This window comes from Jaculus jaculus, chromosome 7, assembly GCF_020740685.1.
Source record: "Jaculus jaculus isolate mJacJac1 chromosome 7, mJacJac1.mat.Y.cur, whole genome shotgun sequence".
NCBI lineage: Eukaryota > Metazoa > Chordata > Mammalia > Rodentia > Dipodidae > Jaculus > Jaculus jaculus.
The window spans coordinates 71,375,743-71,402,676 of NC_059108.1; the positions used below are offsets into that span (position 1 = coordinate 71,375,743).

General features: G+C 44.1%; 1 protein-coding gene and 1 pseudogene across 1 annotated transcript; one reads left to right on the top strand and one right to left on the bottom strand.

Annotated features, from left to right (window-relative positions):
- Window positions 1-2,446: 2,446 nt before the first annotated feature.
- On the top strand, window positions 2,447-3,523 carry Ltb4r2 (leukotriene B4 receptor 2). Its single transcript, XM_004661835.2, has one exon. It carries the CDS (start codon window positions 2,447-2,449, stop codon window positions 3,521-3,523), a length of 1,077 nt encoding a protein of 358 aa, XP_004661892.2.
- An 11,834-nt stretch (window positions 3,524-15,357) lies between these two features.
- Window positions 15,358-23,600, bottom strand: LOC101593814 (annotated as a pseudogene).
- Between the last annotated feature and the right edge of the window lie 3,334 nt (window positions 23,601-26,934).

The window sequence follows — 26,934 nt, forward strand, 5'->3', positions numbered from 1 at the left end:
AAGAGTCAGAAGTCATGATAGCTCATACAAACAAGCATCAGGACATTAATGCCTTTAGTACAATCCTCAAACACAGGGTGTCCCTTAGTGTTCTGTCTCAAAGATTCTCATGCTCCCAGAGGAGTGCTATGACATGTTCGGAATGGTTCTCCTCTACCCTATCTGTGATGGTCTGATTCAGGTGGGCCCCATAAACTTCCAATGCTAGGTTCCCAGACAATGAAGACTGGGAATTAATGCTCCTGGAGGTGGTGTATTGTTGGGGGCGGGCTTATGGGTGTTATAGCCAGTCTCCCCTTGCCAGTGTTTGGCACACTCTCCTGTTGCTGTTGGCCACCTGATGTTGGCCAGGAGGTGATGTCCACCCTCTGCCCATTCCACCGTTTTTCCCTGCCATTATGGAACTTCCCTTTGAGTCTGTAGGCCAAGATGAACCTTTTTTTTTTTTTTTTCCACCAGCTGCTCTTGTTGGGGTGTTTTCTGATAGCAATGTGAATCTGACTGCAACGGTGAAGTTGGTACTCAGAGTGGCATTGCTGCCAGACACCTGACTGTGTGGCTTTGGCCTTTTGGAGCTGATTTTCAAGGGGAATGTAGAAGGATTTGAATCCTTGGCCTAAGAGATGTCTTGCAGTGCTATAAGTACAGCTTGATGGACTACTCTGGTCAGAGTTGAAAGACCTGGATGTAGTAAGAACTATGGACTGTGAGGTTTGGCTTATGAGGGTGATAAAGAGCTTTGCCTGGACTGGGCTAGAGGCAGTTTGTGAGGCTTGCTGTAATGCCCGTGTCCTGAGAATTTGTGCAGGGTTGCATTGCATAGAAATGGACTGGTGTGAGCAGAGGTTATATGGCATAGAAAAAAAAACAAAAACGAAATCTTTGGGTGAAACTGCCCATTCAGCTGCAATTGAGAGATTACAACCATTGAGATTGGGCCAGCTAACCTGCATTGGAATGATGGGAAGAATGCAATCTTTGAAGAGGTCTGAATGCTGAAGGAGTGCCCTGTTCTTCAGTCTGCTTTATTCCTCCCTGGATTTCAAGTTGGCACCCCACCTGGTATTCTGGAGTATAAGAAATGCAGGAAAGAGAGGGTCATTGATTTTGCAACATGGTCTTGTGTTTTGGAAATAGCCATGAGCAGCGTGAGGCAGGTTTGCTGGATGCCTGTATGGAGACCTCATGGGGCCATGAGGATGAACCGTGGCTTGCAGTGGAGACCCAATGGAGATGCTGGGACCATGGGATGGCTGCTAAGGAAACTGCCGGCCCCAGATGAAGGTTTTCAGGACTGTGAGTAGCCTAGCTGGTGGGGCAGAATTGGAACTCCAGAGACTTGCTGCTAATCAGAATTATTGGACTTGGAGACTTTCCTGTTGTTGTTGTCCACCCTCTGCTCATGCCGCTGTTTTCCCTGCCATCATAGAGCTTCCCCTCAAGTCTGTAAGCCAAAATATACTTTTTTTTCCCTGCCAGCTGCTCTTGTTGGTGTTTTCTGCCAGAAGTGTGAACTTTATTGTAACACTATCTTACCCTTATACCTATATGCATCATTGACGACAACACAGTGATACTGGAAGGGTGGAGGGCCTCAGGAAGGACCCAAAGCAAGAGAGAAAAGCTGAGAGAACAGGAAAAGTCAGAGTTGCAGGAAGCCGAAAACAGATGTGCTAGGAGACCCAGTTGAGTCACCCCTGTTGAGTGCAGGCCAGGGAGGCTAGAGAACACAATTCTTGCAGAAGGTGGGCTGGAAGGGTTGGGTCCAGAGGTGGGGGTTGAAATAAGAGCAGAACCTGGATCAGGCATCAGCCCAGTGCCCCTACTCCCCTCCACGGACAGGACACCTTCTCTGAACCCTTTCAGCTTCATCCTGTTTCCTAGGGAGGACAGCTCCCACATGCCTGGGCCTGTTAATGATGGGAAGGAGAAGGATGAGGGTGGGGCCCTTAAAAGGCCCAGGATGAGCACCATCTTGTCCCTCATTCTTGCTTCACCCTCAACAAATGTGACAGGCCCAGGACAGAAGGTACCTCATCCTCCGCTGCCTCACCTTTCAGCTTCCCCGGGCCTCTTGCAGGCCCTTCAGCCAGCTTCCTGCTGTGTAAGTAGATCTGTTCATTCAGTTTTATTCTCACCACCCTCCTTTGCCATAGGTAAAAGGAATGGGGTGGATGAAAACGGGATGGTGCCAGAGGGGTGGAAGTAGAGATAGTGACAACCTGCAGTGAGGACGGCTTTCACTAGTGCCTGGGTACCGCTGGGCTTTGTGAAGGAAGTGGAGGAGGTCAGCGGGCTGGGAGCTTTGTGTATCAGTTGGGGCCATGGCAGGCTGCAGAGAAGTCTGGGGAGGAACTTTCCCTTCTCACCTAGCATCAGAGGCGGTGCGGGCCTTTGTCCCACCCCTGAATGCCCTCCGTGGCCTCTTCCAGCCCTCCGTAGGAGGATGTCGGTGTGCTACCGTCCACCCGGGAACGAGACCCTGCTGAGCTGGAAGGCCTCGCGGGCCACGGGCACTGTCTTCCTACTGCTGGCTGCGCTGCTGGGATTGCCGGGCAACGGCTTCGTCGTGTGGAGCCTGGCGGGCTGGCGGTCCACCCGGGGCCGGCCGTTGGCGGCCACCCTGGTGCTGCACCTGGCGCTGGCCGACGGCGCGGTCCTGCTGCTCACGCCGTTCTTCGTGGCCTTCCTGGCCGGGCAGGCCTGGCCTCTGGGCCAGGCGGGCTGCAAGGCGGTGTACTACGTGTGCGCGCTCAGCATGTACGCCAGCGTGCTGCTCACCGGCCTGCTCAGCCTGCAGCGCTGCCTCGCCGTCGCGCGCCCCTTCCTGGCGCCCCGGCTGCGCAGCCCCGCGCTGGCCCGCCGCCTGCTGCTGGCCGTGTGGACCGCCGCGCTGCTGCTCGCCGCCCCGGCCGCCGTCTACCGCCACCTCTGGGGCGAGCGCGTGTGCCAGCTGTGCCACCCTTCGCCCGGGCACGCCGCCGCTCACCTGCTCCTGGAGACGCTCACCGCCTTCGTGCTTCCCTTCGGTCTGGTGCTCGGCTGCTACGGCGTGACGCTGGCGCGGCTGCAGGGCGCCCGCTGGGGCTCCGGGCGCCAGGGCACGCGCGTGGGGCGGCTGGTGGGCGCCATCGTGCTCGCCTTCGGCCTGCTCTGGGCGCCCTACCACGCGGTCAACGTCGTGCAGGCGCTGGCCGCCCTGGCTCCGCCCGAAGGGGCCTGGGCCCGGCTAGGCGGGGCGGGCCAGGCAGCAAGGGCTGGAACCACCGCCCTGGCCTTCTTCAGCTCCAGCGTCAACCCGGTGCTGTACGTCTTCACCGCCGGCGACCTGCTGCCTCAGGCGGGTCCCCGGTTCCTCTTGAGGCTCTTCGAGGGCTCTGGGGAGGCCCGAGGGGGCAGCCGCTCCAGGGAGGGCACCATGGAGCTGCGAACCACTCCGAGGCTAAAAGTAGTGGGGCAGGGCAAGGGCAACGGAGACCCTGGGGGAGGGATGGGAAAGGGCAGTCAGGAATGGGATCCTTGACACCAAACCCTACCTCCGCTCCTGTTCTTCCCTACCTTTCTCATTGTTCCTAGAACTCACATCTTGGGGTAATTGGGGACCCTTCTCTGTATAGTTAGATCTGGCTGGACAGGATTAATATACACCTAGTGCAAGCTGGGGTTTCATGACCATGACCTATGTTAAAAATGTGTCTGTACACGTTGGCATGGATTCTTGCTTACTTGTTGCCAGTAGCTACTGTTGTGAAATACACTGGGAGGCCACTAGCTGATGGCTGACGCGCTGATTTTGGCGCTCACCATGCCTGAGTTGTACTGAAGCCATCTCATTCTCCACTGGGCCAGGCTATGACTGGACAGTGCCAATCTTCAGTGGCATTCTGCCTTGCCTTCCACACTCTAGGTCTATCCCTAGAACTAATATGAAAATAAAGAGATATAGGGGAAGGAAAGGTTTTGGAGTTTGGACAAGATTTATTTTGGGGGGTCTATAAGACTGCCTGGAGGGAAAAATTAGATTTGCAAAGGGAAGGGGAGGGGGGAAGAAGAGGAGAGGATAGAGGCATGCACACGGAGAGTGGGTAGTGATGTAGGAGAGGAGAGACTGAGAGTCCAGGACTTACCTTCTCCTCTGACCCTCACCTCTCCCAAAACCTCCTGGCTTTCTAAGAAGCTCAGCCAGAAGTTTGCTATATTCTCTCTTTACAGGGTGCTTGCTATTCCGATCCCTCTCTAGTACTTTCCAGTCTCCTTCTGGGCCCCTCTTTTCTGCAAGATCTAAAACCTGATGCCATGGAATGAGAGTAGTTTGTGTGTTTGTTTTCAGGCAGAGTCTTACTCTAGCCCAGACCTTACTTTGTAGCCTAGGTTGGCATTGAACTCAGAGAAATCCTCTTACCTCGGCCTCCTGAGTGCTAGGATTACAGGTGTAAACCAACCTGGCTGGGGTTCTCTTTTTTAATGTGTGTATGCACCTGTGTGTGTTCACATAATTATGAGTACACATGTGTGTGTGGAGGCCAGAGAATAGCCTTGGATGCTGCTCCTTATGAACGCCATTCACCTTTTTTTTTTTTTTTTTGGCATGTGTGTTTATCTGTGTATTGGCACACATGTGCATACATGCAAAAGGAGGCCAGAGGTGGATGTTGGGTGTCTTTCTCAATTACTCTCCACTTTATTTTTCAAGGCAGGGTCTTCTGTAGCCCAGACTGACCTGGAATTCACTATGTAGTCTCAGGGTGGCCTCTAACTCACATAAGTCCTCCTGCCTCTGCCTCCTTGAGTGCTGGGGTTAAAAGTGTGTGCCACCACACCTGACTGAAACATGGTTTCTTGATGAATGTAAAATTCAGCAATTTTGCTAGCCAATGAAACACATAAATTCACTGTGTCTGACTCACCAGCACTAGGATTACAGTCATGTGCCACCACGCCCAGAATTTTTATGTTATTGCTGGGAGCTCTAAACTCAGGTCCACATGCTTTCATGGAAGCACTTTACCCACTGAGCCATTTCCCCAGCTCCACCCTCCACCTCTCTTTTTTTTTTTTTCCTGCCATTATGTATTCATCTAACATTTTCTTTTTGGTCTTTTTAAAAAATTTACTTTTTAAAAAAAAAATAAAAAAAAATTTACTTTTTATTGACAACTTCTATAATTATAGACAATAACCCCTATGAACATTATGACTACCCCAGCTGTAGATTTTCAGTATCAGGCATGTATTACCTCCCATGGAGTGGGCCTCCAGTCAAATTAGAGAGTGGTTGATTTCTTCCTTAACAGACATGTCACTATTGTACTCATTGGCTCATTTGGCCTGGTTGGCCAAATTTAAGGCTTGCAGTGCCCACTGTTGAGTATCTCCACAGGTGATTTCTCTCTCTCCCATTGAACTGCATGCAGTGTGGGTTTTTCCAGCTTTCTGTCAGCTGGTCTACATGGAGGGGTTTTCAGCTCAGTTCTAGCAAGATTTCTCAGTGACCTTGCAGCCCAAGTATATGGAGTCTTCAGCAATAGGTCTTACCATCTCTTCCTGGTGGGAAACCAATGGCCTCAGCAATTGCCTGTAATGTTCTTGGAACATAAGGGACCTCCCTGACCAACAACTTACTGGAAGGTATCCCATCCCTGGCACTGAAAATTTTCTAGTTAACAACTATGGCTTCTGGGTGTTCCATTATCCAAAAACGTAGGTTTCCATATGAATTATTCATACCCTCTTAGAGTTTGATTAGCCCTCCCTCCATCTTTCCTTTATACATTCTCTTCCCCTGACCTCACTCAGGCCCTTCTACCTCCATTAATACTTATATATATACAATACCATCCTCTTAAGTCCCTCCTCCCTCCCTTTCTATTCCTTTTATATACCCTTTCTAGCTTACCCTCTGTTACTGAGTTTTATTCCAACTCACATGGAAGTCCAATCATTTGTAGTGAGGATCCACATATGAGAGAGAACATGTGATGTTTGGGTTTCTGGGCCTGGGTTACCTCACTAGGAATAATCCTTTCCAGATCCATCCATTTCCCTGAAAATTTCATAATTTTATTTTTCTTCACCACTGGGTAGAACTCCATTGTATAAATGTGCCACATCTTAATTATCCACTCATTTGTGGATTGAGGGACATCTAGCCTGGTTCCATTTCCTAGCTATTGTGAATAGAGTGGCAATAAACATGGTTGAGCAAGTATCTTTAAGGTAGTGACATGAGTCCTTAGGATATATTCCTAGGAGTGGTATAGCTGGGTCATATGATAAGTCTATTTTTAGCTATTTTAACCTCCACACCGATTTCCACAATGGCTGGACCAGATTGCATTCTCAACAACAGTATAGAAAGGTTCCTCTTTTTTTGAATCCCCACCAGCATTTATTGTCATTTGTTTTAATGATGGTAGCCATTCTGACAGGGGTGAGGTGTAATCTCAAAGTAGTTTTAATTTGCATTTCCCTGATGGCTAGGGATGTAGAACATTGTTTTTAGATGGTTATATGCCATCTTTATTTCTTCTTTTAAGAACTCTCTATTTAGTTCCATAGCCCATTTAAATTTTTTTGTTTATTTTTATTTATTTATTTGAGAGTGACAGAGAGAGAGAGCAAGAGGCAGATAGAGAATGGGTATGCCAGGTCCTCCAGCCACTACTAACGAACTCCAGATGCATGTGCATCTGGCTTATATGGGTATTTGGGAATTGAGCCTTGAACCAAAGTCCTTAGGCTTCATTGGCAAGCACTTAACTGCTAAGCCATCTCTCCAGCCCCATAGCCCATTTTTTAATTGGGTTGTTTGATTTCTTATTATTTTGTTTCTTGAGGGTTTTTGTTTGTTTGTTTGTTTTTTTGAGGTAGGGTCTCACTCTAGCCCAGGCTTACCTGGAATTCACTATGGAGTCTCAGGGTGGCCTTGAACTCATGGTGATGCTCCTACCTCCGCCTCCTGAGTGCTGGGATTAAAGGTGTGGGCCATCACGCCTGGCTAGTTTCTTGTATATCCTGGATATTAATCATTTGTCAGATGGATAGCTGGCAAAGATTTTCTCCCATTCTGTAGGTTGGTTTTTTGCTTTATTCACAATGTCCTTTGCTGGACAAAAGCTTTGTAATTTCATGAGGTCCCAGTTATTGATCAGTGATTTTATTTCCTGAGCACCTGGGATAATATTCAGAAAGGGTTTCTTCTTCTTCTTCTTCTCTTCTTCCTCCCCTTCTTCCTCTTCTTCTTCTTCCTCCTCCTCCTCCTCCTCTTCTTCTTCTTCTTCTTCTTTTTTTTGAATTAAGGTCTCACTCTAGCTCAGGCTGACCTGAATTTCACTATGTAGTCTCAGGGTGGTCTTGAATGCATGGTGATCCTCCTACCTCTGCCTCCCGAGTGCTGGGATTAAAGGCATGTGCCACTATGCTGGGCTTCAGAAAGTTTTTTGCCTATACTATTGTGTTGAAGGGTTTCCCCTACTTTTTCCCCTAGTAGTTTCAGAGGTTTTGGGTCTGATATTAAGGTCTTTGATCCGTTTGGACTTAATTCTTGTGCACACAGAGAGATAAGGACCTATTTACATTCTTCTACAGATACATATCCAGTTTTCCCAGCGCCATTTGGTGAAGCAGCTGTCTTTTCTCCAGTTAATGGTTTTGGCATTTTTGTCCAGGATCAGGTAGATACCTGGACCAACATATTTGTTTTTGTGTCACTACCATGCTGTGTTTGTTACTATATCTCTATTAAAAAAAAACATATATATATATATATATATATATATATATATATATATATGGAGAGAGAAAGATTAAAATTAAAGGTTAAAATCAGGTATGGTGATACCACCAGCTTTATTTTTGTTGCTCAAAATTGTTTTAGATATTTGAGCTTTTTTATGCTTCCAAATGAATTTTTGGATTTTTTTTCTATTTCTGTGAAGAATGTCATTGGAATTTTGATGGGGATTGCATTAAACGTGTAGATTGCTTTTGGCAAGATTAACAGTATCACAATATCGATTCTTCCAATTCAAGAACAAGAGATGTATTTCCATTTCCTAGTGTCTTCTGCAATTTCTGTCTTGAGTGTTCTAAAGTTTTTATTGTAAAGATCCTTCACTTCCTTGGTTAGGTTTATTCCAAGGTACTTTATTTATTTATTTGTTTATTTATTTTGATGCAATTGTGAATGGGAGTGCTTCTCTGATTTCATCCTCTGTGTGTTTGTTGTTAACATATAGGAAGACTAATGACTTCTGTGTGTTTATTTTGTATCCTGCTACATTGCCATAAATGTTTATCAGCTCTAACAGTTTGCTGGTTGAATCTTTAGGGTCCTTTATGTATAGAATCATGTCATCAGAAAATAATGATAACTTGATCTCTTCCTTTCCAATTTGTATCCCTTTTATGTGTTTCTCTTGCCTTATTATTATGGCTAAAACTTCCAGTACTATATTAAATAAAAGTGGGGACAGTTGACTCCCTTGTCTTGTTTCTGATTTTGGTGGAAAATCTTCAAGTGTTTCTCCATTTAGTATTATGTTGGCTGTAGGTTTGTCATAAATAGCCTTAATTGTGTTGAGATATGGTCCTTATATTCCCAGTTTCTATAGGACTTTTATCATGAAGGAATGTTGGATTTTGTTGAATTATTTTTCTGTATCTAATTAGATGATCATATGATTTTTATCCTTCAGTCCATTTATATAGTGTATTACATTTATCGATTTGTGTATGTTGAACCATCCCTGTATCTCTGGGATAATGCCTACTTGGTCAGGGTGAATGATTTTTCTGACATATTCTTGTATTCTGTTTGCCAATAATTTGTTGGGAATTTTTGCATCTGTGTTTGAGGGAGATTGGTCTGTAATTTTTTTTTTGTTCTATCTTTCTCTGCTTTTGGTATCAGGCTGATGCTGGCTTTATAGAAGGAGTTTGGTAGGATTCCTTCCTTTTCTGTCTTATGGAAAAGTTTGAGTAGCATTGGTGTTAGTGCTTCCATGAAGTTCTGGTAAAATTCACCCGTGAATCCAACTGGGCCTGGGCTTTTTTTAGTTGGCAGATTTTTTTTTTTTTTTATAACTGCTTGGATCTTCATACTTGTTATAGGTTTATTTAAGTGGTTAAATCTCATCTGGATTTAATTTTGGTAGGTCATATAAATCAATCATCCATTGCTTTCAGATATTTTTGGGAGGGGGGATTTCCAAGGTAAGGTCTTACTCTGGCCTGGGCTGACCTAGATTTAACTATGTAGTTTCAGAGTGTCCTTGAACTCACAGTGATCTACCTACCTCTGTCTCCTGAGTGCTGTGATGAAAGGCGTGCACCAGCACACCTGGCTTCTTTCAGAATTTTTCAAAATTTAAAATTTTTTATTTTTCAAAACCTTTTTATTGACAACTTCTATAATTATAGACAATAAATTGTGATAATTTGCTTCCCACCCCCACTTTCCTCTTCACAAATCTACTCTCAATCATATACCTTCCCCCTCTCAATTAGTCTTATCTTTTATTTTATTTTATTTTATTTTTTTCTCAATTTTTATTGACATTTTCCATGATTATAAAAAATATCCCATGGTAATACCCTCCCTCCCCCCTTTCAGATTTTTAAACTTAGTGGAGGGCTAGGGAAATGGCTTAGTGGTTAAGACGTCTGCCTGTGAAGCCTAAGGACCATGGTTCAATTCCCCAGGACCCATGTAAGCCAGATGCACAAGGGAGCGCATGCATCTGGAGTTCATTTGCAGTGGTTGGAGGCCCTGGTGTGCCCTTTCTCTCTATCTCTTTCTCTCTCTCTTAAATAAATAAATAAGTAAATAATACATTTAAATTTAGTGGAGTATATGTTCTCATAGTATGTCCCTATGAGTTTTTGAATTTCTCTGGTATCTGTTGCGGTGGTGCCTTTTTCATTTCTAATTTATTTATTTATTTGAGAGTGACTGTTGCAGTCAGGTTCGCACTGCTGGTAGAAATCACCCAACCAAGAGCAGCTTCTGGGCAAAAGAGGTTTATTTTGGCTTATAGGCTTGAGGGGAAGCTCCACAATGGCAGGGGAAAACGATGGCATGAGTGGAGGGTGGACATCACCCCCTGGCCATCATAAAGTGGACAATAGCAACAGGAGACTGTGCCAAACACTGGCATGGGGAAACTGGCTATAACACCCTTAAGTCCATCCCCAACAATACACTAGCTCCAGGAGGTGTTAATTCTCAAATGTCCATCAGCTGGGGACTTAGCTTCAGAACACCTAAGTTTATGGGAGACACTTGAATCAAACACCACAGCAACAGACAGAAAGAGGCAGAGAGAGAGAATTAGAATGGGCACATCATGGCTTCTAGCCACTACAAACGAACTCCAGACTCATGTGCCCCCTTGTACATTTGGCTTATGTGGATACTGGGTAATTGAGCCTTGAACCGGGATCCTTAGGCTTCACAGACAAGTGCTTAACCACTAAGTCTTTTCTCCAGCCCTCATCCCTAATTTTATTAATTTGTGCCTCTTCTCTCTTTCTTTTGGTCAGATTTGCTAAGGGTTTATTAATCTTATTTATTGTTTCAAAGAACCAACTCTTTGTTTTATTGATTCTTTGGATTTTTTTGTTTCTATTTCCTTAATTTATGCCCTAATCTTTATTATATTTTTCCTTTCTACTGATTTGTGGTTTGCCTTGTACTTCTTTTTCCATAGCCTTAAGGTGAAGCATTAAGTTGTTTATTTGCAACCTTTCTAATTTCCTTTCCTTTTCTTTTCTTTTTGTTTTATTTTGAGGTAGGGTCTCACTGTAGCTCAGGCTGACCTGGAATTCACCATGTTGTCTCTGGTTGGCCTCGAACTCTTGGTGATCCTCCTACCTCAGCCTCCCGAGTGCTTGGATTAAAGACTTGTGCCACCACACTTGGCTTTTTAATTTCTTTTTTTCCCCCCACTTACTATAGTGTTTTATTGAGAAAAAAAAAAAAAGATTAGCACAAACTTGCTGTGTAAAATAAATGTTTTCCAAATACATTTCTATAGGTACATAATTCTTAGTAAAGAGCAATTATTTATTAGCAAAAGTGTCTGTTTAGGTTTGGGCAGCAAGACCTCCTGGTTCATGTTGCCATTTTCAGATGGCAGCTTGCCCTGAGTGACACAAAGGGATTAAACTAAGTGTGTAGAAATTTTTAAACAGCTTGCTCTAAGCAATGCCAGTGTCAAAATGACACAACCAACTGGCTGCATGGATGTATTCTACAGTCATGAACAATTTTGGGGGGAGAAACTTCACATAAAGAACCTCTGACCATTCACAATGTTGCAACAGTGAGGGAAAAGTGAGTAAAGTACACAATATTATTTTATGTTGTACATCTTTATAATAATTTATGAGTCTAATTTTATTACTAGTTTTTTTTCACATTAAAAAATTCCATCTCATCTTGAATCAAGCATTTTCTTCTGCTCAACTTCTGTTGCAGTAAAATGAAAATACCAAACTAGCATCTGCTCTTTCCATACCACTGTCTTCTTGTTCATTTCAGTGGTTATTTCTTAAACACTTAGGAGACTATGATGGCAGGAGGAAAGGCAACACAGGAGGAGTAAGCCAGAATATACACCAAATGTGCCTTCAACCATCTGCCTGCAGTGTAGATCTGAAATGCATTTCATTCGTTTAGGACTCATGAAGATATTTGTACTAGAAAATGAAGGAAATAATAATTGCTGAAAACAGATGAGATAGTCAACACATAAAAAGTGACCATTGATGGGCTGTCACTTCTAAATAAATAAATAAAAAAAAATAACAATAACAAAAAAAACATTGCTGTTTTCCTCTCAATAGAAAATGACTTAAAAAATGGAACAGTGCTGGGCGTGGTGGCGCACGCCTTTAATCCCAGCACTCGGGAGGCAGAGGTAGGAGGATCGCCATGAGTTCGAGGCTGCTCTGAGACGAGTGAATTCCAGGTCAGCCTGGGCTAGAGTGAGACCCTACCTTGAAAAACCAAAAAAAAGAAAAAAGAAAAAAGGAACAGTTTGAGGAGACCCTGGAAGACATTTGGGCTTCATGGGGATGAGATGTTGTGCAGGAGCACCACCTAATACCCAGTGACAAGTTCGGGTTCAGGGGCAAGCTACCCAAGGACTACAATTTCCTCTGCAGTTACAGAAAGTACATTGAAGTGCAGTATAAAATATAAAAGATTGGTTTCTTTAAAGGTTTCGTTTTAATTGTGTATAACCAGTTTGACTCTTATTACAATGTAAAGCTGGAGCTCATAGCTACTTTGACTTTTTCTACAGCACAGTATAACCATCATGGCATTAGAAAGTCCTTCTGGGGGCTGGAGAGATGGCTTAGTGGTTAAGCGCTTGCCTGTGAAGCCTAAGGACCCCGGTTCAAGGCTCGGTTCCCCAGGTCCCACGTTAGCCAGATGCACAAGGGGGTGCACGCATCTGGAGTTCGTTTGCAGTGGCTGGAAGCCCTGGCGCGCCCATTCTCTCTCTCTCCCTCTATCTGTCTTTCTCCCTGTGTCTGTCACTCTCTAATAAATAAATAAAAAATGAACAACAACAACAACAAAAAAAAATTTAAAAAAAAAAAAGAAAGTCCTTCTGGTGAGTTCTCTGCACAGAGTTTTGCAAAATGTCCTAGTACGAGGATCCATAAAGCTCTTAAAACTCAATCCCAAAACCCTGCTTAAAAAAGTTTCTTAAACCGGGCATGGTGACATATGCCTTTAATCCCAGCACTCAGGAGGCAGAGGTAGGAGGATCACCATGAATTCGAGGCTACCCTGAGACTACATAGTGACTGAGCTAGAGTAAGACTTTACCTCAAAAAAAAAAAAAAAGTTTCTTAAGGGGCTGGAGATGGCTAGCAGTTAAGACATTTGCCTTCAAAGCCAAAGGATCCTGGTTTGATTATCCAGGACCCACGTAAGCCGGGTGCTCAAGGGGGTGTATGCATCTGGAGCTCATTTGCAGTAGCTGGAGGCCCTGGTGTGCCCATTCTCTCCCTCTCTCTCCCCATGGCCTCTTTCTCAAAAATAAAAAAAGTTTCTTAAATATAAAAATGTATCTCATCCAATGAAGAAACAGTAATGAAGTAAAGCAGCACAACTGGTTTTAGGCACTTGCACAACTATAAAATTTAAGAAATGGGGCTGGAGAGATGCCATAGCGGTTGAGCACTTGCCTGTGAAGCCTAAGGACTCCATTTCGAGGCTTGATTCCCCAGGACCCACGTGAGCCAGATGCACAAGGGGGTGCACATGTCTGGAGTTTGTTTGCAGTGGGTGGAAGCCCTAGCGTGCCCCTTCTCTCTCTCGCTCTCTATTTGCCTCTTTCTGTCACCCTCAAATAAATAAATAAAAAATCTTTAAAAAAAATTTAAGAAATGTCTCCAACCAGTGTCTGAACAGCCTTCTCCATCACAGACACATGTTTAAAACACAGGATCATCCTCCATAAACATGAACGTTCTACATATAAATCAAACCTTCCAGTGAGTTGTTGGCCAGGGAGGTCTCTGATGCCCCCAAAGCATTATAGACCATTGCCAAGGCCCTTGGTTGCTTACGAGGAATCAATGGTAAGACCTTATTGCTGAAGACTCCACATACTTGAGCTACAAGGTCACTGAGAAATCCTGCTGGAACTGAGCTGAAGACTTCCATGTAGACCAGCTGACAGAAAGCTGGGGAAAGCCATTCTGCATGCAGTTCAATGAAAGAGAGAGAGAGAGAGAGAGAGAGAGAGAGAGAGAGAGAGAGAGAGAGATATCACCAGTGAAGATACTCAAAAGTGGACACTGCAAACCTTATATTTGGCCAGCCAGGCCAAATGAGCCAATGGGTGCAATAGTGGCATGTCTGTTATGGGGGAAACCAACTGCCCTCTAATTTGACTAGAGGACAGCTCCATGGGAGGGAATACATCCCTGATACTGAAAACCTACAACAGGGGTAGTCATGAGCCATAGGGGTGTAACGTCTGCTGCTGTCTGGCTAAATGTATATACTATGCTCACCAAACTGCCCAGTAAGCACTTCTCTTTTTCTTAATTAATTTATTTTCAAGCAGAGAGGGAGAGAAGAGAGACAGAGAGGATGAACATGCCAGGGCCTCTAGGCCCTGCAGATGATCTCCGGATACATGTGCATCTGGCTTTCCATGGGTACTGGGGACTTGAACCCAAGTTGTTAAGCATTGCAGGCAAGTAAGCACTTTTCTTAATGCTCATACCCATATATTAATGCTACTTTCACTTTTGGTAGAGAACCTTCTCTTTTCAGATGGAAGTGACATTAGGATGACTCAGAAGGTACCACAGTGCTGAGAAGAAGTGACAGAGGAGTGCTCAGCACTGCAATATCTCTATCACACCTTCCAAGGCTCAGGGTCCATTGCAGAAGAGGTGGCAGAAAGATTGTAAGAGCCAAAGGAAGGGTAGGATTCCTTACAATGTGCTCCTCCAGACACAAAATGGCCTGGCTATCCATGACCTCACAGTGCCTGACACTGTCTACACAAGACCTCATAATAGGAGGAAAAGATGATGACATTAAAATAAAAGAGAGACTGATTGAGAGGGGATATGATGGAGAGTGGAGTTTCAAAGGGGAAAGTGGGGGGAGGGAGGGAATTATTATGAGATATTGTTTGCAATCATGGAAGTTGTCAATAAAAAATAAATTAGTTTAAAAAAACAAAACATGGGCTGGAGAGATGGCTTAGCTGTTAAGCGCTTGCCTGTGAAGCCTAAGGACCCTGGTTCGAGGCTCGGTTCCCCAGGTCCCACGTTAGCCAGATGCACAAGGGGGCGCACGCATCTGGAGTTCGTTTGCAGAGGCTGGAAGCCCTGGCGCGCCCATTCTCTCTCTCTTCCTCTATCTGTCTTTCTCCCTGTGTCTGTCGCTCTCAAATAAATAAATAAAAAAAATTTAAAAAAAAGAAAAAAAAACAAAACAAAAGAAATAAATATAAATCAAGAGTGCTCACTAATGATTAGTCAGTTAAAGAAGCTAAATCAAAGAAATTTACTATCAACTATGCATGTGGAATAAGTCTTAGAAATAAATTCTAACATTAGTGGTTAAAGAGGAAGAAAATGAGTTTACCTCATAAAACATAAAGTGTAACATAGCAATGAAATACAAATGTTAAAAGTACTTCATACAAAAAAAAAATCAAAAATTTTAAAAAGTGAAATTCCCAAGCACTGTTACTCAAATTTAGAAGGGCACACTTCCAAGGACCTTAAGAAAACTTGAAGCTATAGCACTCATCTGGAATGTTTTGTTTTTATCCAAGTGTTTTCTTCCACAGATATGAAGATTCAAACATCACCTCACACATGATGCCCAAGGGTTCCACTGTCACTGTTGCCACCCTGTATTTGCATCTGCATCTGTGCCTACATCCTTGCCATCATCTCCTGCATGTGGTGGAGCTCAGCCCCCTTTTCCAATCAGATCTGATTGTTATTCATGTCCTCATTCTCAATTTCCCTGCCACCTCTCTTGAGTCTCTCAGAAGGGAAGTTTTCATAGTGAAGGTCCTGGGTCATTTCCTGGAGGTCCTGCATGTGAGTGATGAACATTGTTTTCAGCTTCAGAAAGTCATTGTCCTCTGGGTTCTCCACCTCCGCAAAACCCCATGGGTAGAGGTGACCTCTGGCCCTTTCCCCTTCAGCTTTAATCAACTGGTTGGATCCAACCACAGAGGATGGGATACTGGCCTTGAGTCTAGTCTCCTCTTTAAAATCTTCATCTTCATCTGATTCTGCATCAGGTAAATGATAGATTTTTATGTTTTGCTTTTCAATTTAATACAAAATCTTCCCCCCCCCCCCCGCCTCTTGGGTTCCTTGAGAGTAAGAGCATCAGCTTTCGCAATGACAGGCACAATATTCACCTTGTTGTGTATTGCTTTCATAAATGCAACATCGAAGGGCTTCAGTCCATGCCCCAAAGGCGAAATGCACCCTGTTATCAATGATGTGCCGCCTGTTCAATCCACTCTCATCGTGCAGGTATCATTCAAAATGCTTGTCAGTGTAGGAGATGATGGTCTTAAAACAATCCCTGCAGTTGATGGCATCCCCATAGCCAGGTGTGTCCACCACTGTAAGGCACAGCTTGACCCTCCCTCCCCTCTTCAGTCTCAACAGTTGAAGCCTCAATCTGGACAGTTCTTTTAGTTTTCCCTGTAGCTCCAAGTATAATTCTTTCTGGTTGGAGGTCAGTTAGGAATAGGCTGTTTATGAGAATTGATTTTCCTAGACCCTATTCACCAGCCACAATCACTTGTGAACTCAAAACCTTTTCTCAGATTTCCGGTGAACTTGATTGGGAAGGTTTGCAAATCCAACATACCCTGGAGTTTCTGGATTTATAAACTGAACTGCCTATTGCTCAAACATCTTCCTTGATTTTTCTTCTGTCTGCCAACCTGCCGCAGAATGGGAGTAGACCAACCACTATGCTGAGCTGCCCTCCCCACTTGCAGATTGACGTCATCATGCTGCCCACCCCATGCCAACTCTTTCCTGGCCTGCACAATTCTCTCCCCACTGCAGACTTGCAGTGTGCAGGTCCTAATTTCTTTTTCCTCAATTTTTATTAACATTTTCCATGATTATAAAAAATATCCCATAGGGGCTGGAGAGATGGCTTAGTGGTTAAGCGCTTGCCTGTGAAGCCTAAGGACTCCGGTTTGAGGCTTGATTCCCCAGGACCCACGTTAGCCAGATGCACAAGGGGGCGCACGCGTCTGGAGTTCATTTGCAGAGGCTGGAAGCCCTGGCGCGCCCATTCTCTCTCTCTATCTCCGCCTCTTTCTCTCTGCCTGTCGTTCTAAAATAAATAAAATAAAAACAAAAAAATATAAAAAATTTATTTAAAAAATCCCATGGTAATACCCTCCCCCCAACTTTCCCCTTTGAAATTCCATTCTCCATCATATCCCCTCCCCATCTCAATCATTCTACTTACATATATACAATACCAATCTATTAAGTACCCTCCTCCCTTTCTTTCTCTTCCCTTTATATCTCCTTTATAACTTACTGGCCTTTGCTACTGAGTTTTTTCCTTCTCATGCAGAAGCCCAATCACTAATTTCTTAATTAGGCACTTACAGCTGTAAATTTCCCACTTAGGACTGCCTTCATTATGTCCCAAAGGTTGTGCTATGTTGTGTTCTCATTATCATTTGAGTCTATGGAGTTTTGATTTTCTTCTTGATTTCTTCATTGACCCATTAATCATTTAGTAGTGTTTACTTTCCATGATTTTCTATATGCTCTATAGCTTTTCTTGCTATTGATTTGTAGTTTAATTCCATTGTGAGCAGAGAGAGTACAAGGAATTATTTCAATTTTCCTATATTTGTTAAGATTTGCTTTGTTTCCTAAAATATATGGTCTATTTTAGAGAATGTTTCTTGTGCTGCTGAAAAGAATGTGTATTCTGCAGCATTTGGTTGAAATGTTCTGTAGATATCTGTTACGTTCATTTGTTCTATGACCTCATTTAATCCAGAAGCATCTCTGTTTATTTTTTGCTGGGATGACTTGTCAGTTGATGAGAGTGGGGTGTTGAAGTCACCCACCTCAACTGTGTTGGGTGTTATTGGTGACCTTAGTTCTGATAGTGTTTGATGAAATTGGGCGCATATGTTTAGGATTATAATGTTCTCCTGTTAGAGTATTCCTTTAATCCATATAAAGTGACTTCCTTATCTTTCCTAACTAATGTTGGTCTGAAGTCTACCCTGTCAGATATTAGGATAGTGTCATCAGCTTGTTTTCTAGGCCAATTTGCTTGAAACACCATTTTCCAAACTTTTACCCTAAAAGAGTGTCCATCTTTTGTGGAAAGGTGAGTTTCTTGGAGGCAACAAGTTGAAGGATCCTGCTTTTTTTTTTTTAATTTTTTTTTGTTCATTGTTTATTTATTTATTTGAGAGCAACAGACACAGAGAGAAAGACAGATAGAGGGAGAGAGAGAGAATGGCATGCCAGGGCTTCCAGCCTCTGCAAACGAACTCCAGATGCATGTGCCCCCTCGTGCATCTGGCTAACGTGGGACCTGGGGAGCCGAGCCTCGAACCAGGGTCCTTAGGCTTCACAGGCAAGCGCTTAACCGCTAAGCCATCTCTCCAGCCCCTGCTTTTTTTTTTTTCTCACTCTACCTCACACTGACCTGGAGTTCACTATGTAGTTTTATGGTGGCCTTGAACTCATGGCGATCCTCCTATCTCTGCCTCCTGAGTGCTGGGATTAAAGGTGTGTGCCACCATGCCTGGCTAGGATCCTGCTTTTTAAAAAAATATTATTTATTTGCTGACAGAACGCTGGAAGAAGCCATTCTACAAGTAGTTCAATGGGAGAAAGCGATACTACCAGTGAAGATACTCAACAGTGGACACTGCAAGCCTTATAATTGGCCAGCCAGCCCAAATGAGCCAACGGGTGCAATAGTGGCAGGTCTGTTTTGGTGGAAACCAAATACCCTTCAATTGGACTGGAGGCCCACTCCATGGGGAGGAACACATCCCTGATACCGAAAGCTTAAAACAGGGGTAGTCATGAGCCCTAGGGGTGTAACATCTGCTGATGTCTGGAAAAATGTATATACTGCGCTTATCAAACTGCCCAGTAAGCACTTCTCTTAATATTTATACCCTTATATTAATGCTACTCTCACTTTGGGTAGAGGATCTTCCCTTTTTAAGATGGAAGTGACTTTGGGATGACTCAGAAGGTATCATAGTGCTGTAAAGAAGTGACTGGAGGGCTGGAGATATGGCTTGGCAGTTAAGCGCTTGCCTGTGAAGCCTAAGTACCCCGGTTCGAGGCTCGGTTCCCCAGGTCCCATGTTAGCCAGATGCACGAGGGGGCGCACGCATCTGGAGTTCGTTTGCAGAGGCTGGAAGCCCTGGCATGCCCATTCTCTCTCTCTCCCTCTATCTGTCTTTCTCTCTGTGTCTGTCGCTCTCAAATAAAAAATAAAATAAAATTAAAATTAAAAAAAAAAAGAAGAAGTAGTGACTGGAGTACTCGATCACACCTTCCAAGGCTCAGGGTCTAATGCGGAAGAGGTGGCAGAAAGAATGTAAGAGGCAAAGGAAGGGTAGGACTCCTTACAATATACTCCCTCCAGACATAAAATGGCCTGGATATCCATGACCTCATAGTGCCTGACACTACCTACACAAGACCATCATAAGAGGAAGAAAAGATCATGACATTAAAATAAAAGAGAGACTGAGATGGGGAGGGGATGTGATGGAGAATGGAATTTCAAAGGGAAAGTGGGGAGAGGGAGGGTATTACCATGGGATATTTTTTATAATCATGGAAAATGTTAATAAAAATTGAGAAAAAAATTATTCATTTGACAGAGAAAGAGGGTGACAGAGAGACAGAGAGAATGGGCATGCAAAGGCCTCCAGCCACTGCAAATGAACTCCAGATATGTGCGCCCCCTTGTGCATCTAGCTAACATGAGTCCTAGGGAATTGAACCTGGGTCCTTTGGCTTTGCAGGCAAATGCCTTAACCATTAAGCCATGCCTGCAGCCCAGATCCTGCTTTTTAACCCAGTCCGCAAACCTGTGTCTTTTGGTTGGGGCATTGAGCAGTTGATATTAAGAGTTATTATTGAAAGGTGTGTACTTATATTTTCCATTTTTTTTTTTTTGTTTTGTAGTTTCTCCAGTTTTACCTTTGCTCTCTTGTATTAACTAGTATTTGAGTATGGTTTGTTTTTTCCAGATTCCTTGTGTGTGCCGGCTTTTCTTTCTCTTCAGTATGGAGGATCCTTTCAATTATTTTCTGTGGCGCTTGTTTGGTTTTTGTATATTCCTTTAGTCTGCTTTTGTTGTGGAATGTCCTTATTACTTGGTTTATTTGAATGGATAGCTTTACAGGATAAAGTAATCCTGTTTGATAGTTGTTATCTTCCAGAATTTGGAATACATCATTCCAAGCCCTTCTGGCTTTTAAAGTTTGTGTTGAGTTATCTGCTGTAATCCTGATGGGCTTGCCTTTGTATGTGACTTGATTTTTCTCCCTGTAGCAGACAGCTTCAGGTTTGCTGAGATGAATTTCCAGACAGTTATGGAGGAAGGGATTTATTGAAGCTTACAGATCCAGGGGAAGTTCCATAATGGCAGAAGAAACTGGCCTGCTTTCATAGGACCAAACACACAGAGAGACACAAGCCTAAAAACCAAAAGCCACACAGCACAGCACACTTCAGGAACTCTAGCTATGCACACTTTACATATCTTTAGATTGAAATCACAAACCCATCACTACACCTTAAGATCCACCCAGTGACACCGCCTCCAGCCAGGTGGTTGCAGATGTAAACTACAAACTAATAAAACACTGAATATGTTGGGGGCCATCTATTCAAACTACCATACTCTCTAACTGCTTTCAGTATATTTTCTTTGATATTTGTGTTTTGTAGTTTAATTATAATATGATTGTATTAGTCAGGGTTCTCTAGAGGAACAGAACTGATAGAATGAATTGTACTAAAAGGGAATTTAGAAGCCAGCTGTGGTGGCACACGCCTTTAATCCTAGCACTCAGGAGGCAGAGGTAGGGGGATCATAGTGAGTTTGAGGCCACCCTGAGACTACATAGTGAATTCCAGGTCAGCCTGAGCTTGAGTGAGAACCTATCTCAAAAAACAACAAAAAAGGGAATTTATTGGATTATCTTACAGCAGTCCAACAATAGCAGGTTGCAGGCCTGAGAGTCAAGGAACCTGGTAGCTGCTCAGTCCAGGAGGCTGGATGCCTCAGCAGTCCCAATCTGGCACTGAAGGCCTGGAGGTATCCTGAAGAGATGCTGGTCTTCATTCTATGCTGGTCTTCATTCCATGCTGCTCTTCAGTTCACACTGGAAAGCACCAAGAAGCAAACAACAGGCAGCACCAGCAGCCAGGGAGAAGGGGATACTTTCCTCCCCAGAGCTTCTTTAGATACAGACCCTCCCCGCCCCCCCCCCTGCAAGAGGGACCACCCACTCTGAGGGAAGGGCTCACCCTGGGGGAAGGATTCATCCTTTATTTAATCCTTCCTAGAAGCAAACTCAGAGACTCACTTATGAAGAATGTCTGTGGATTCCTAAACAGATCAAGTTGACACAAACTTAACCATCACATGTCCTCCCCTTGTAAAACTTGAAACCAAACCATATCTCCTTACAGCATATTAAATTCCAAATGAAGACATTAACAAGGTCATAATTCTACTTAACGTCATATAACTATCCCTCATACAAATGTAAATACACACTGTCCCCCCACCCCCCGCCAAGACAAAGCGAAGTTCCTTGAGAAATGCTCAGTCTTTAATATAGTAAGTCAAATATAAATTCAACAGTGGTTAACTAGTGATATGATCTTAATCAGCATTAATTACCTAATAGAGAAATAGAGGAAAAACAAAAGCATCTTAATATTGGTGTGCATATGTACAAACACTCTTAACAAGGTAAGACAGAAACACTCATGGCCATTACAGTCCACATTTTTGTAACTGGTCACATGGCCTTATCTGGTATTTGTAACTGGCTTCTTCTACTACCCATTCTGTATTTCCTCCACCTTCAGCAATCACCTCAGCAGGTATTGGTTCTTTACCTGGAGGGGTGACCCATACCTTTATTCCTGAAGGATCTAGGTCATTTATTACATTGCCTTAATTGGGTTATTGTAGTTGTCCATTGACTTTGATAACCTGGCATGGTAACACTGAGAGACCGTAAAGGATCTCCTGTACTCCAGACATACACTTCCTTACCTCCATTGTGGAGGAGCAGTCCAATTTCTCCCTGGTAGTTTGGATCAGTCACCCCTGCTAACACTGTAACTCCTTTCTCAGCCTGTTCCCTCAAGGGCATCAGGATCCCAAAGTGGCCAGGGGGAAGTCTTAGCTTCCAGTTCAATGGTATGTGCTTAGTGTCTCCTGGCAAAAGTACTCCCCCCTCTGGCACCAAGACCTATAGGCCAATAGAGCATAAGGTTGTGGGAACAGGATGCAAAAATTTGGCTAATGGGTCACTTGGGGTGATAGTAAGTGGTACTATTCCCATTCCCACCCCTTGATTCCTGGACCCATGAATCTGGGCTATAGGAGAAACAGTACCATATATAGGACGCTGACTCAGATCATATACAGCTTGCTGGAGGACACTCCCCCAGCCCTTCAAGCTATTGCCACTTAGTTGGCACAGTAGATGTTTCTTTAAAAGGCCATTCCACTGTTCTATCAAGCCAGCTGCTTCAGGGTGGTGGGGTACATGGTAAGACCAGTGAATTCCATGACCATGAGCCCACTGCCATACTTCCTTGGCTTGAAGTGAGTTCCTTGGTCAGAAGCAATGCTGTGTAGAATACCATGATGGTGGATAAGGCATTCTGTAAGCCCACAGATGGTAGTTTTGGCAGAAGCATTACATACAAGAAAAGCAAATGCATACCCAGAATAAGTGTCTATTCCAGTGAGGATAAAACGCTGCTCTTTCCATGATGGAAAAGGCCCAATGTAGTCAACTTGCCACCAAGTTGCTGGCTGGTCACCCGAGGAATGCTACCATATTGGGGGCTCAGAGTTGGTCTCTGCTGCTGGCAGACTTGGCAGTTGGTAGCAGCCATAGCCAGGTCAGCCTTAGTTAGTGGAAATCCATGTTTTGGGGCCCATGCATAACCTGTATCCCTGCCAACATGGCCACTTTGTTCATGGGCTCATTGGGCAATAACAGGGGTGGCTGAGGAAAGAGGTTGAACACTGTCCACAGAATGGGCCAGCTTAGCTACTTGATTAATAAAGTCATCCTCTGATGAGGTCACCTTCTGATGAGAATTAACATGTATCTTTATATCTTTTGCCCATTCAGAGAGCTCTATCCACATACATGTTCCCCAAATGTCCTTCTCACCAATTTTCCAATTTGTGTTTCTGCCAAGTCCCAGACTATCCAGCCAAACCATTGGCCACAGCCCATGAGTCAGTGCATAACCACACATCTGGCCACTTTTTCTTCCAAGCAAAATGCACAACCACTGAGTGTGGTGGTGCATGCCTTTAATCCCAGCACTCAGGAGGCAGAGGTAGGAGGATTGCCGTGAGTTCGAGGCCACCCTGAGACTCCATAGTGAATTCCAGGTCAGCCTAGGCTAGAGTGAAACCCTACCTCAAAAAACCAAAAAAAGAAAAAAAGCACAACCATGTGTACTGCCCATAGTTCTGTAGATTGTGAAGATTTCCTTTCAGCACAGTCCTTCAAAGTTGTCCCAGAAAGAGGTTGTAGTGCAGCAGCTGTCTACTTCTGGGAGGTGCCCATATAACATGCTGAACCATCTGTAAACCATGCACTAGTCAGTCAATTGATCATAGGGCACACCCCATGATGCCATAGGTACATGCTTGGGAACAGAAGGCATTGTAATAAGAGTAGCAACCATAGGTATTTGGGCAATTTCCTCATGTAACTTACTTGTACCCACCAGGTCATAAAGTTGGACATGTACAGCAGCAGTCCATCATCAAGTGGAAGTGGTATATCCATGATCGGGCTCAAGCAGGACCTGGTGGGTCAGATAACACCCAGCTCATAATGGGCAGCTCAGGTTGCATAGTAACTTGATGGCCCATTGTCAAGCATTCACTTTCTACTAAGGCCCAATAGCAGGACATCATCAAAGGGAGATTGTCTACAGATGACAGAAGGATCTTGCTCCAGAATCTCAGGGGTCTCCACTGTGATTCACCTATGGGGCCTGCCAAAGGCTCCAAAATGGCATCCCTATGCACTAATTCATGGGCTGTGGCCAATGGTTTGGCCGGATGGTCCAGGACTTGGAAGGAACACAATTGGAAAATTGGTGAGAAGGATATTTGAGGAAGGAGTATGTGTATAGAGCTCTTTCAAGTACCACTGGATCCACTGAATCATATGGCCCAAGTGGCAGAGCAGCCTGCACAGCAGCCTGGACCTGTTGAAGAGCCTTCTCTTATTCTGGGCCCCACTGAAAACTAGTAGCTTTTTGAGTCACTTGGTATATGGGACGGAGTAAGATACCCAAATGAGGAATATGCTGTCTCTAAAATCCAAATAGGCCCACTAGACATTGTGCTTCTTGTTGGGAGCTATGAACCAAACTGCAGCCATGTTAACAGAAACTGCCATATAGCAAGTTAAGTTTCTACTTCCTCACCTAATATTCAACTACCAGAAACAATGGGATCATACACCTGGCTAAACACTCCCCCATCCTGCTGGTAGCTGATGAAGAAACAAAGGCATTGTGGTTTAGCCAGTAACTCTGTGATCTTTGCCCTAACTACGTCCCCTTCCCCCTACAACTCCTTGCCCTGACCACGTCCCCTTCCCCCTACAACCCTATATAAACCTACATGTAAAAATAAACTCTCGAGGCCATGACAAACACCTAGCATGGTCTCCTTCTTGTGTCTGTTTGCCTTTTTTCACCCAGGTTAGCTTCTCCTTGAGTTCTTGTTCAACTCCCCGCTGGCCGGGACAGCTTCTTTCTTAGTGGTAGGAGGAGCCAGGTTAAACAACTTATTCTTCATCTGAGAAGGACTATCTCTGCATGCCCCACACCACTGAACTCCTAGAAATTTCACTGAGGTGGAAGGTTCTTGAATTTTGGATGGATTTATTTCCTGTCCCCTGATGCACATATGCTGTACCAGCAACTCCAGAGTGGCTGCCACCTCCTGCTCATTTCATCCAATCAGCATAATGTCATTGATACAATAGGCCAACTTGATACCCTGTGGAAGGGACAGGTGATCAAGATCCCTGTGAACTAGGCTATGACACAGGACTGGAGAGTTAATATAACCTTGAGGTAAAACAATGAAAGTATACTGCTGACCTTGCCAGCTGAAGGCAAATTGCTTCTTGTGGTCCTTATGGACAGGTGTGGAGAAGAAGGCATTCACAAGTTTAGTAGCTGCATACCAGGTACCAGGAGACGTGTTAATCTGCTCAAGCAAAGAAATCATATCTGGTACAGCAGCTGCAGTTGGAGTCACCACCTGATTAAGTTTCCAATAATCCACTGTCATTTTCCAGAATCCATCTGTTTTCTGAACAGGCCAACAGGGGAGTTAGAGGGAAACGTGGTGGGAACCACCACCCCTGCATCCTTCAAGTCCTTTATAGTGGCATTAATTTCTGTATTTCCCCCAGGGATGTGATACTGTTTTTGGTTCACTATTTTTCCTGGTGAAGGGAGCCTCAATGGCTTCCATTTGGCTTTTCCAACCATAATAGCCCTCACTCCACAAGTCAGGGAACCAATGTGGGGGTTCTGCCAACTCCTAAGTATATCTATTCCAATTATGCATTCTTGGGACTGGGAAATAACCACAGGATGAGTTTGGGGACCCCCTAGATCCACTGTCAGTCTAATATTTGCAAAAACTCCATTGAATACCTGACCTCCATAAGCACCTATTATTTATTTATTTTGAGGTAGGGTCTCACTCTAGCTCAGGCTGACCTGGAATTCACTATGTAGTCTCAGGGTGGCCTCAAATTCATGCTGATCTTCCTCTACCTCTGCCTCCCAAGTGCTGGGATTAAAGGTGTGTGCCACCATGCCCAGCCATATGCACCTATTTTAACTGGAGGGCCATGGTACTGTTTGTGGTCTCCTGGAATCAATGTTAATTCAGAGCCAGTGTCTATTAGGTCCTGAAAGTCCTGATTATTTCATTTTCCCTAGTGTACCCTAGCAAAAGGCCACAGGTCCCTCTGAGAAAGGATAGGACTAAGCTTAATATTGAAACTTTTGGGGATTGTGGAAGGGTCCTTCCTCAAGGGTACCCAGCCACCCCTTCAATCAACGGGCTCAGGATCTGTAAACTGGCTCAAGTCTGGAAACTGGTTAAGAGGCCTTGATTCTCTGTTGCTATAACTCAAAGTGGCCTTTTGGCCCTTTGCTCTGGAACTTTTCTGCTTATACAGATAAAGCAGAAACTTAGCAGAATTTTTATCTATTTAACTTCTGGGAACACCATGATTAATTAGCCAGTAGCAAAGGTCTACCTGAGTCATACTGTTACAAGCAATGTTTTGCCTGTGCTGTCCATTACAGTAAACATGCTCCCCTTGCCTTTGGTGATTCAGTGCTGATACTTGGCCCTTGTTACCCTGAGATTCATTTAGACTCATTACATCTAAGTCACCTAATGCAAAACTGTGGCTCCCACTGTGATAGCTTCTTTATATATTATGACAACTGCTGGCAACTTGAAGTATGCTGGTGCTCCCCTTGCAAATGTGTTTCTTATAGTCTTAGTGATGGGCACATCTTCTGGATGTTCCCAATGTGGGAGCAAAGATGAGTTTACATGGCAAATCCATTCCAGCATCCCAAGTTCTCTGAGTCTTTTAATCCCTTCATCGACATTACACCAAGGGATATCATGTAGCTCGAGCTCACTCACAGTAGGCCATCTTTGGATCCATACTGCAGAAAACCAATCAAATAAACTCTTGATACCTCTTCCGACTGCGTGAGCTGCAGTGTTAAATCTAAAATCTCTGTTCAATAGGCCTATTTCAATAAATTCAGCCTAATCTTATGTTCCTTCTGCCATCAGCCCATACACTTAAAGTCCATTCCCACACATATTCCCCAAGCTTCTGCCTGTAGCCTGTACAATTTAGAAAGTTCCTGACATTCTTTAGGGGTGTACCTCACCTCCTCTTGAGTCACACTTTCTATCTCATGTTTAGGGGCATGCCTAGCCTTCTGCCTTTGTTATAGGCCTAGAGGCAAAGATGGGTGGGCACTAAGAAGCATCAGGACATTCTGCAAGGAGGGTCATTGCTGGTTCCTCAGACAAAGAGGGATTAACTCCCCCAG